At 46.9% G+C, this 12,240-nt stretch overlaps 1 protein-coding gene across 21 annotated transcripts in view; it reads left to right on the forward strand.

Moving 5' to 3' along the window:
* The window catches only part of KALRN (kalirin RhoGEF kinase), a 690,448-nt gene that overhangs the window by 544,922 nt on the left and 133,286 nt on the right, over positions 1-12,240 (forward strand). For 2 of the 21 annotated variants that reach the window (XM_031662385.1, XM_031662392.1), the window contains exon 1: positions 8,268-8,532. The exons of 16 other annotated variants lie outside the window; for them this stretch is intronic. In XM_031662385.1, coding sequence (XP_031518245.1) covers positions 8,448-8,532 — 85 coding nt within the window. In that variant the 5' untranslated portion in view covers positions 8,268-8,447. Of the gene's footprint in view, positions 1-8,267; positions 8,533-12,240 lie in introns of those variants that run through there. 3 more of the 21 variants (XM_031662396.1, XM_031662381.1, XM_031662400.1) reach the window with 3 other exon arrangements.

The raw sequence follows: 12,240 nt of genomic DNA on the forward strand, positions 1-12,240 counted from the left end.
GAGCTGCTATTTGTGCCTGTAGGACGGAAGGTGGCATTGGCAGAATTAAAATGCCATCCCGCATAGTGGACACTTAGCAATCATAAGTTTACCTTTAATTGAAACTCAGAGTGATAGACTGGCACTCTTTTACTGCCCTACTTTGGGAACACTTTGACCTACTTAGAGGTAAACGTTTTTGGAAATGGATAAAACCTGGAGTGGTTTGTTTTTAGCAACTCCAGCTGCAGCCATCTTTCACTTTGATAAATAGCTCATCTGCCCCTGAGCTCAGGCCAGCTCAGGCGGCTGCTCAGTACAGATATCCAGGAACCTGTCCTTGTTGCCAGTAGCTCTTCCTTTCTGTCCTCACAGAAGAGGAATGTTGGCCATTCTGGGGAGACATCTGTGTCCTCTGTGTAATCCCACAGTCTTCATCAGTATGTCCTGAACCACCCCTCTACCTTGAACCTGGTTCAGACCAGAGAGTGATCAGTAGGACTTCCTGGGGGAAAAAAAAAAAAGAGGGTGGCTGCAGGCTGAGCTGGGGCCTCTCTTGAGGATAAGTGAGACAGCTAGACAGAGGCAAACAGGTGTCAGGTGGGCAAGTGCAGATGAACACATTTAAAGGCCAGTAGGTAAAGACATATGGGCCAAGCTTAGTAATGGTTCAGTCATTAGAGTCCAGGAGCTGTCACCAAGTGGATGATGGTACGCATGGGGCCAGCAGTGGTGCAGTGGTTAGACCACATTAAACAGAGATAAAAAGAAGAGATTACTATGCGTGATTCTGGCAAGCACACTTTTTCTGTACACATTACTGTTAAAATAACGCATATTACCTGGGAATAGTTACCCACATAGATATTATACACTTTTGAAAAAAAAAAAATTTGGGCTGGACACAGTGGCTCATGCCCATAGTCTCAGCACTTTGGGAGGTTAAGGTAGGATGATTGCTTGAGGCCAAGAGTTCAAGACCAGCCTGGGCAATGTAGTGAGACCCCATCTCTATAAAACGAAAAAATTAGGCAGGTGTGGTGGTGCATGCCTGTAGTCCCAGCTACTTGAGAGACTGAGGTGGGAGCCCATGATTTTGAGGATACAGTGAGCTATGATTATACCACTTCACTTCAGCCTGGATGACACAGCAAGACTCTGCCTCCAAAACAAAACAAAACAAAACAAAACATATTTGGAGTTTAAAATATTTGTAGTTCAAATTAAATATAGAAGCAATGTACACATTATACCTTCTCTAATTGAAGTGTTTCTGGTTACTGATGACTATTGTCTCAATTCCTCTTTTTCACATAAAGAAGAAACACCTACCTTATGTCCAGTACTGCTGTTTCCATTTCTTTTTTCTGCCACAGCAAATTCAACCAGCTTCTGCTAGAATTCACCCTGTTCTTCTTTGTCTTTTCTCAGGGAACAGACCTTATTTAATTTACATTTTCTTTATAAACTCCCAAATATAGGTTAGCTTGGTGACTTGCAAACAGTAAATGTTCTAAGACCAATTATTTGTTGAATAAATGATTAGTACTTAGAAAGCATCTTAGATGTTTAGGCCACAGCCACAAATGGAGGCCAGGGCTTGGTAATTTGGGAACATTCATTAGCCATCCTGGTATCAGCAGTCAGGCAGTTCATAGATCAGAAATCTACACAGGGAAGATAAGAATTAAGGAACCTGCAGTTAGCAACCAGGGAGCATGGCAGGCAGTGGAAGAATGGGTCAAGGGACTGATCGTCAGAGTCTGAGAAAGTAAAACCATTTGTGTCCAAGTGTTTCCTAAACTCTACAATGCAGGAACTCATCCACAGTGTGAGTGGCCTTGGGCCCCAAAGTCAGTGGTTCTCAGCCATGACTTCACATTGAAATCCTCTGCAGAGCCTTTTAAGACCCACAGATTAGACCGGGTGCGGTGGCTCAAACCTGTAATCCCAGCACTATGGGAGGCCGAGACGGGCGGATCACGAGGTCAGGAGATCGAGACCATCCTGGCTAACCCGGTGAAACCCCGTCTCTACTAAAAAAATACAAAAACTAGCCGGGCGAGGTGGCGGGCGCCTGTAGTCCCAGCTACTCCGGAGGCTGAGGCAGGAGAATGGCGTGAACCCGGGAGGCGGAGCTTGCAGTGAGCTGAGATCTGGCCACTGCACTCCAGCCTGGGCGACAGAGCGAGACTCCGTCTCAAAAAAATAAATAAAATAAAACCCATAGATTGGCCGGGCATGGTGACGTTTGCCTGTAGTCCCAGGTACTTGGGAGGCTGAGGCAGGAGAATCACTTGAACCTGGAAGGCGGAGGTTGCAGTGAGCCGAGATGTGCCCCTGAACTCCAGCCTGGGTGACAGAGTGAGATTCCATCTAAAAAAAAAAAAAAACTTATAGAATCCCAACCTGGGGGTGAGTGCTACAGGTGAGAATCACCCCTGTGGGGAAAGGAGGGCAAGGGAATGGTTGCAGTGGAGTTAAGGAGATCAAGGCCTGGCCTCTGCACTCACCAGGAACCATGTTTACGGCTCACTGAGCCTATGTTCCATAAAAGGTCTCAGTACTTGTCACAGTAAGAAGGATCTTACATGAATCTCTAGGCCTGAATTGGGGTGTGGTTGCTATTCCTTCTGTTTCTGTCCTGAGCGCTAAGAAATGTGGGGAAATGATTGTGATTTAGTAAAATTCTATTCCTGACCATCTGAAGAGAATAACCCTAAAGGAAAAAAAAAGATGGACATATGTCTGTTGGTGGAAGAGACAGGTGCCTGAGGTCTTGGTCCAGTGTTACTGAAGGCTGTGGTTAATGTGGAGGGAGAGGCAGTCACACTGGTGCCTGAGGTCAGGCCCAGCATTGTGGTACACCTGGCCCACTACATCTGCAGGCTGATACCAGGAATTCTTTGGGGTTCACTGTCGTTGGAAATGAGGGTGGGACATAAAGTGGTCACATAGGTAGGCAGACAGCTTTATTCATGTAAAATGGACTTAGGCTGCAGGTATCACCGAAGACAAAGTCTGCCAAAAATATAAATGAGACTCAGTCACCTAGTTGAAAAGTAAGACTACTTTAAAGATATTGCTTATAGCTTAGGAGTTTTTAGCCTGAACTTTGGGAGTGGGTGGGTAGGTATGTGAAAACCCTGAAATAATAGACATTCAACTGGCTTACACAAAAAGGAATGTATAAGCGAGGGGCGGGCACAAGTAAAGTCTAGGAATAAAGCTTTAGGAAGAAGCCTCTCTAGCTACTCAAATGATACCATGAGAAACGGACCTCTCTTTTCTTCTCTCTCATCTTTTTCCTGTGTTGGCTTCATTCTCAGAGAGCTTCTTCCCACATTGTTATAGCAAAATACCCCCAGCTGCTTTAGGCTGACATTCCGTCAACTTAGAAATCTTGTAGAAAGAGATTGCTGTTTTCTCAGATGTTCTTGCTAAGATCTCAAGGTTTATGCTCATTGCATAAACTCGAGTCATGTGCTAAATCTGAACCAATCCCTGTGTCTGCCTGGCCACACCCAGGTCATGGGCTTATCTTTGGAGTAGAGGGTGGACAAGGGGAAGATGTCAGCCACACCCAGAAACGTGGCCTGAGAAGGGAGGAGGGCTGGTTCCTCAAACACAAGTCAAGGTGCTGTTACAAAAAGAAGAAGGCACAGATGCCAAATAGGCAAGGAAAATATCCGAATCTCGAGTAGGTCTCCGTGTGTTTCTGTACCAACAACATCGGCCTCACCTGGGAACTTGTAGCAATGCAAATTCTCAGGCCCCACCCCAGACCTACTAAATCAGCAACTCTAGGAGTGGAGCCTAATAATCTGTGTTTTAGCATACCCTCCAGGTGATTCTGATGTATACTCGAGTTTGAGAACCACCATACTGCACCAGTGGTTTTCAAACTATGCTGCATATTACAAACACCTGGGGAACTTTTAAAATCCTTGTGCCCAGTTGCGCCCAAAGTCAATTGATCTAAATCTCAGGGGGTGTGTGGGGGTGGGGGAGGGGAGACTCAGGCAGCAATGATCTCAAACTTGGTTCCACCCCAGAGCCTAAAAAATACCAATGCCTCATATTTTTAAATGCTTCCCTTCTGATTCTTATCAGCACCAATGTTTTAAAATTATATCCTCCACCATCCCTTCTAAATTGTTTTGAGAATATTAACTTAAAACAGCTGGATAAAGGCTAGAAAATCTAGGCCTCTATTAAACCCCTCAACTAATAAACTTAGTCACATATCTGATGTGGATTCACTTTTCTCTCACATTCGTGATGAGTCTGTCCTAGTAGCTAGCTTCAGAAGGACTGAAATTGTTTTAGTTCACCAACGTAGATCCAGTACCTAGAACAGAGCCTGACACAGAGTAGGCACTCAGTAAGTATTTGATGAATTAACGGGTAGGTCCACAAACAGTTAGTGTCCCCATGTTGTTCAAGATTTCCTTGATGGCCAGGTATGGTGGCTCACACCTGTAATCCCAGCACTTTGGGAGGCCAAGGTGGGGCGGATCGCTTGAACCCAGGAGTTCAAGACCAGCCCAGGGAACATGGCAAAACCCTGTCTCTATTAAAAAGAAAAAAGAAAAAGAAAAAGAAAGAAAGGAAAGGAAAGGATTTTCTTATTAGGTTGTAGACATTGGCTAGTCTCATTCTGGAAGGCAAGTGAGGATGGCAATGGGACTCTTGGGTTATTGGTTATTGCTGTCTAACCCCAGAATGAATCTCCAGGATGGCCAAAAATGTATTGACCTTGCCAACTTAAGAAAGGAGGAGGTTCCTAATGGTTTTATGCCTTTGAGAGTAGGATGAATTCCTGGGTTATAAGAATTAGTAGAGGCTGGGTACGGTGACTCACATCTGTAATCCCCAAAATTAGATGCGCGTGGTGGCACACATCTGTATTCCCAGCTACTCCGGAGGCTGAGGCAGAATTGCTTGAACCCGGGAGGCAGAGGTTGCAGTGAGCCGAGATCGTGCCACTGCACTCTAGCCTGGGTGACAGAGTGAGACTCTGCTCAAAAAAAAAAAAAAAAAAAAAGTATCAGTGGAAACATGCCCAATGGATCCATTTTGCCTATAGTGGACTACTTTACGGTCTGCTGGTATTTGATTTCTAAAGTAAGAGTTGGGTCTTCCTCAAACATGTAACTCAAGCCAGTTTCTGCAAGATGGTATGTCATTAGTCTCTTGCAAAGAATTGTGACAAAAAAGTGATCCAGTGTTATCTGAACACAAAAACCAAGAGGGAATATTGCAGTAAAAAACAAACTGGTTATTCCCTATGAAATTTTGAAGCATCTTTGAATTCCCATCATAGTGCCCCCAAAGTGTAAAAAGAGATGGATTGGGTGGGTAAACCAAACATTGAGCCTTAGACCATAGCAACCATACTATGGATCACAAGCAAATAAAGTTATTTTTTACAGACATTTTTGGTCTGGGCTTGCAAGAAAAACAAAATATGTACTGTCTTTGGTGACATGGAAGAGAGAACTAAATAATAGTGCCGGTTGCTGTGGGTCGGAACTGGAACCCAGGATAACTATGTGAGGATTAAGGATCCTGCAGTAATTCAGCCTGGCAAAATGAGACTGACCAATTATCAGGATGGTCAGTGAATCAGGAATCTTGGGTGCAGACAACATGAGCAATTTTTTTTTTTTTTTTTTTTTGAGACAGAGTCACTCTGTTGCCCAGGCTGGAGTGCAGTGGTGCGATCTCGGCTCACTGCAACCTCCGCCTTCCGGGTTCAAGCAATTCTCCTGCCTCAGCCCCCAACGTAACTGGGATTATAGACATGCACCACTATGCCCAGGTAATTTTTGTATTTTTAATAGAGATGAGGTTTCACCATGTTGGCCAGGCTAGTCTTGAACTCCTGACCTCAGGCAATCTGCCCACCTTGGCCTCCCAAAGTGCTGGGATTACAAGCGTGAGCCACTGTGCCCAGCCAACATGAGCAATTTGAACTGTAATTTCTCTGTTTTTGTATATGTTAGAAAGAGCACCAGAGATTCATTTCCTGCTTGACAGTGACATTCTTATGTAAACCTTGCCAAGAGAAACCATCAAGGAGATGGCAGTAGTAGAAATAGAGGGTAGATTTTTGACTTTATGTTCTACTGTTCCAAAGGGGCGAAGCTTTTTAGAGTTCCTCTTTAGAATTAAACCATTAAAGCCTCATCGTAGTTTATTAATTCAGTTTCTTCAAAGGTAAAACAGGAAACTACTTTACAAGGTTTTTTAAATGAGGATAAATGAGATAATATATGGAGAACATGGAGGAAACTGCTTAGCATATAAATGCTCAATAAATGTAAGCTATTGTTACTCATTAGATCATGCTTTGATCATTTACTGGTATCCCAACCATGTGGCAGATGCCTTGGCACATATTTTTTTTTTGGGGGGTGTAAGCTGGGGGGGATGGGGTCTTACTCTGTTGCCCAGGCTGGAGTGTAGCAGCACAATCATGAATCACTGCAGGCTTGACATCCCCAGGCTCAAGTGATCCTTCCACCTCAGCCTCCCAAGTAACTGGGACCACAGGCATGGTCCACCAAGACCTGCTCATTTATGTATTTATTCATTTATTTTTATTATTTGTAGAGACAGGGCCTCCCTGCGTTGTTCAGGCTGGTCTCGAACTCCTGGGCTCAAGTGATCTGCCTTGGCCTCTCAAAGTGCTGGGATTACAGGCATGAGCACCCATGCCTGGCTGTCACATAGATAATTAAAGCAATAAATCTAAGCATGGTTCCAACTGGGAAAGGAAGCCCCAAATCCTGGTAACTTTTAAAGCCTTGTCCCATGAGTGTGTTTCTTCCAGGAAGGCATTGGTTACCTGGGTGATCAAGCTTCTGTTTTTCATTCCTCCCACAAACTTCCCTTTTTCCTGACGAATAGGCCCTCTTTATGAGTGTTGTGTGTTTCCAGCAGGCCCTTTGCCCTAAAGCTGGACACAAAGGAATGGGAGAGACATCCTGTGAGTAATACAGTGGTTCGTGGAAAGGCCCCACTAGTGTGGCCCAAGTGGACTTCAAGGGGGTTGTGGAAAGCAAGCTTGACCTTGAAACATGAAAAAGCTTTAAAAGACAGGGATGGGGATATAAGTAAAGGAATGATAGGTCTACTGGGCATATTGGGCAGGGGGGATGGTGAATGGCAGTCTTGCGCCATAAGTAAGATGTTTGAAGTTTTTCTGTAGGTATTAATTCACCTGGAAATATTAAACTTCACTTCTGTAACAGGATGTTAGCCACACCCAGAAACATGGCCTGAGAAGGGAGGAGGACTGGTTCCTCAAAGACAAGTCAAGGTGCTGTTACAAAAAGAAAAGGAGACAGATGCCAAATAGGCAAGGAAAAAGTCTGAATCTCAAGTAGGTCTCAGTGTGGTCCTGTACCGACAACATCAGCATCATCTGGGAACTTGTAGCAGTGCAAATTCTCGGGCCCCACCTCCTACCTACTAAATCAGCAACTCTGGGAGATATCCATAGATATTTTTAAATTCTACCATCGGCTGCATGTGGTGGCTAATCCTAATGCTTTGGGAGGCTAAGGCAGGAGGATCACTTGAGCCCAGGAGTTCAAGACTAACTGGGGCAACATAGCAAGACCCTATCACTATTAAAAAAACTTTTAAAAAGAAAATCTACAACCGTGGAAAATAGGAATTCTTTTACATTTTTTTTTAATGGGGAAACTGAAGATAAAAGGTGAAGTGACTTGCCTAAGGTCAAACAGCTAGCAGGTGGCAAAACTGAGCTTTGAAGGTTGGTTGTATGATTCCAAACCCAGTGTTTTCACGTCAGTACAGTTGGAGAGCTGATCAAGATGAGGCACTGTTATCATTGTTAGTAATCAGCATTACATGGAAGGAAAGAAAGGGTTGGGGACGGTGTTTTCAATACAGAGGAGGCTGTGGGGAGGGAACAGGTGAGGCTGCGAGGAAGAAAAGGGCATCCCTGAGTCTTGGACATTCTAAGTCTGCCTCTCTCTCACCTCTTTGGCCCCATCTAGTTATATTTTTTAAGCCAACGCCCATTGTGGTGACCTTTGAGGGGAGGAAGTTGCACATAAGGAGTACCTACCTGTTTGGTGCCAGGGGCTCAAACTCCACCCATTTGCCCCGTGCCCACAGCGCTGGTGCCACTGACAGCGTTGCATAAGGCTCTGGCAGCTGCTGGCCAGGTCTCCTGCGCACAGCTGGACCTTGGAACTCCGCCCCTTAGGCCCTCCCTCCCCGCCCGGCCCCTCCCCGCTTCCCAAGGTGGCAGTGGCTCCCAGTAAGTCAGAGCTGCGGCCGGCCGCGGTGCGGGGAGAGCACAGCGGGGAGGGCGGGAGCGAGGGCGGGAGCCGGCTCTCGGGCGGCGGCGCTGAAGTTTCCTTCCCGCCGCGCTCTCACCCCGGGCTGGCGCCCGGTGCCATGCGGGAGCGCTGGGGCGGCGGGGCAACATGAAGGGCGGCGACAGGGCTTACACCCGAGGTCCCTCTTTGGGGTGGCTCTTTGCTAAGTGCTGCTGTTGCTTCCCGTGCAGAGGTAAGTGGCTGTCGGTGGCCTTGGTGCCTTCCCTTAGCCAGACTGGTCGCGCTGAGCCCGAGGGAGGCTGCTAGGGAGGGAAGGGTTGGGGAGGCCTCTGGGGTAGAGGGATGGGGGTGGCGATCAGGAGGGCGGCGAAGGGAGAGTTTGCTGCGATCCGTTTCACAGTTCCCCAGACAGAACGCGCGCGCTCGCTGGCCGGCGGTGTGGTTCTGACTTGGATGCGGAGCTGTTGTTTGGGAACTCAGTCACTTAGCAGCGACTTTGGATGTCAGGGCGCCAGCCTGCTGGGGAGTGGGATGCGGACGCGGGGGTAGGAAGGGGACGCAGAGCCGCGTGTGTCCCTATAGTGGCGGAGAAGTACCTCACTTATTGACACATGGATCTCAGCTGAGGGATTAACGCGTGACTCCTGGCTACAGGAATGTGTTTGACACCTGTGTCTACACCAGGAACTATTTTTGCCAAGTGACAATTTTCTCATAGGACTGGAGCACATTTTTTTTCTGCCTGGGTTTTCACAGGCCAGCGTGGATTTGCAGCTCTGGGCCAGAGCTTGGCTCATTAATTAACAACTCTCTCTGTGCCCAATTAGGACTGTATTTAATTATTCTGCTAATCTTAATGTTGTGGAAGAGACTTGGAGGAAGCACCCAATTTCCCCCAGAGCAGCTGGCGAGCAGGAGGGCGAGAAGGATCACAGAGGGAGGGTTCTCAATGGTGTGGCTTCTCCTGAAAAAGAAATCAGAACCTTCCCAAATAGAATAAGCAGATGCTCCTAAGGCTGTTCATGTCACTTTAACACACGCTAGGAGAGTGGGGGAAGACTTTTTGTGTGGGTAGAAATGAGAATGTAGCCCCTACTTGACATTTGCCCTTTTAAAAAGTTTCACCTTTTGGGCCTCTGGCCTCCACCCCCATTTACAATACCCCACCCAGTCTCTCATCCCATCCGCTATGCAAAATCCTGATGGAACTTTCTGGCTGAGTTACTGGTGAATAAACTTCATCCAAGCCACCTTTCACCATCCTCTATGCCACAAACACGCAACATAGCCCTGAGAAATTTTCTATCCTGAGCAGATTTAAGGTTACCAAAATTAATTAAATCCGAACGACTTTTCCTGCAAGTCATTAAGGTCATAATCTTAGCGTTAGATGGTCTCAATCTCTGCATTTAATTAGAATAGCCTGGAACTGTGTGGTTTTGAGCTCTAAAAACCAGAATTCAGATGAAGAAGGAATGTGAGGGGCCAGGGACCCTCTAAGTCTGATTCAGAAACATTCAAAACCAAGGCTGGGAATTGAGGGAAAGGGGGAATAAAGCACAGAGGAAGCAGGAAATGGCCAAGGGGAATCTGAGTGGGTGGGTTGGCTCCAAGGCTGCCCTGCTTTCCCCGAGAAGGGCTTCTCTGCAGGATTTCTTGGGAGTCCGTTTCCTGTCAGACAGAATGTGGGGGCTGGGGTGGTGCTTATCTGAAGCCCCCACAGCTGCCTCCTTGAGTCCAGATATGTGACAGTCCTGGCTGCCCTGCAGGGTAACTCTCTGGGGGTCTTGCTGGCCTTTGCTTTGTTGAGAAATTGCCTGACTTTCCCTCTTGCTGCGATGCAGGGGGAGGGGCTGGGGAGCTGGCTCTGGGGCCTGCTGGATGCCTCCTGCCTGGGGCCTGTGAAGGCAGTGGCTGCTGGCTCTGTGGCTAGGAGAGGAGGCGTGCGAGTGGCTATAGTAGGAGCCGGAGCTGAAAAGGCCAGCGACCCTCAGATGAAGACTGAGGGAGTCAGAGGTCCAAGCAATGAGACCAGTTTGAAAGGAAAAAGAAGGGTGGCAAGGTGGGGGCCCGGGGCCTTCTCCTGCTTTACTCCTCAATCCCCTAGATTGTGAAGATGAAAAATGGGCTCATCAGAGGACGATGGTGGGAGAGGTGAGTTAGCCACTCTCCAAAGAAAACTCCAGCCTGTGGCTGGGCTGGGGGTCATGTCTGAGGTGTTGGGCATGCCTGGGGCTCCTCAGGCTCACTCTAACCAAGAACAGTCTCCACTCAGCCTGTAGGCATCAATTTGAAAGCAGACTGAAAAGATAAGGTCTGTGCTGAGCCTGAGTGCATGGCCCAGAGCCCGTAGACTCTTTGGGAAGAGGCTTGCCCAATTGCAACACCCAGAAGAGCTGAGGGGAGAGTCTTGAGGCTGTCCCTCAAGTGGAGGGTGTGCACTGCAAGGGACTGACTGCCTCGCCTTTCAGTTGAACCAGTTCCTCTGGTCTTAGGGAAAATACAATGGAAAGGCAGCCTCCCCACTCCACCTTTTAGATAAAGGCCGCGGGTTGTTTGGTCTCCATGCCTTCTCTCTCAGGGAGAACTTGGCTGTCTCCTGCGGCTTGAGTAGCTTTACTCTGAAGCAATGACTCAGAGCCCACTGCTGTGGTTCCCAAGGCAAGGGGCCTTGTCCATCTGGCTTCTAGTCATGCAGGATTTAAAGGATACCTCCTTCTAAAGTCTGAGGAGAAGGACAAAAGTAAAAGAACCAAGAGGAAGTGGAATGTTTTGGCTATTTTTGACTTGAAGCTAAGTGAGCTACACTGGAATTTCTCTGGTGAATCCTGAGTGGTTGTAATTGTCATCACTAGGGTCAGAGTCAAGGATTTAGATAAAGTACCTATGTGGTCTTTAAATATCACATTTGAGGAAAATATGGATGAATTTCACTGAACTTTTGATTTGGAAGAGTATGGAAAGCTACTGTCTTGTGTTTTTCCCTCCACCTCCACACTCCACTTTTTTTTTTTTAAACAGGGTCTCACTCTGTTGCCCAGGCTGGAGTGCAGTGGTTTGATCATGGTTCACTGCAACCTGGATCTCCTGGGCTCCCACCTCAGCCTCCTAAGTGGCTAGGACCATAGGTGCATGCCACTACCCCAGGCTAATATTTTTATTTTTTAGAGACAAGGTCTCACTATTGTTGCCCAGGCTGGTCTCAAACTTCTGGGCTCAAGTGATCCTACTGCCTCAGCCTCCCAAAATGCTGGGATTACAGGGTGAACCACTGCACTTAGCCTTTTTGGTTCTATTGAGTATGAGTATAGAAAGCAGGTTTGATGAAAGATGATTTTTCTTCCCTACCTTGAAACTGGTGTTGAGAGGCAGGAAAACTGAAAACCAAGGATAGAAAGAAAATAGATATCAGGTGAGAAGGAAGAAAGAAGGCAAATGCATTTATAACTGCCTTTTTGAAGGTGAAAAACAACCAAAAGTGATATAATTGCATGCATGTGTCTAAGGGGTGATAAATCATTGATGTCACACTCTGTGGGGAGTTAGTTTTGGGATAGCTTTGACTAGTTAGACTGTCCTTCAAGCCCGAAAAAGTGGGTCAGTTCAGAAGAGATTTCAAATCACCTGGAAATTGCTAAGCTATGTATTGCACTGGAATTTGTGATCAAGGAGCCCAGAGATTTTTCTGACCTTTCTAGGTAGAAGCCAGTTTTAGAGACTTAATTTTGTTTTTGAGATGGAGTCTCGCTCTGTCGCCCAGGCTGGAGTGCCGTGGGGCAATCTTGGCTCACTACAACCTCCACCTCCCAGGTTTAAGCAATTCTCATGTGTCAGCCTCCTGAATAGCTGGGACTACAAGTGTGCACCACCACACCCAGCTAATTTTTTGTATTTTCAGTAGAGACGGGGTTTCACCATGTTGTCTAGGCTGGTCTTGAAC

Source organism: Papio anubis, chromosome 2, assembly GCF_008728515.1.
Source record: "Papio anubis isolate 15944 chromosome 2, Panubis1.0, whole genome shotgun sequence".
In the NCBI taxonomy this organism is placed as follows: Eukaryota; Metazoa; Chordata; class Mammalia; order Primates; family Cercopithecidae; genus Papio; species Papio anubis.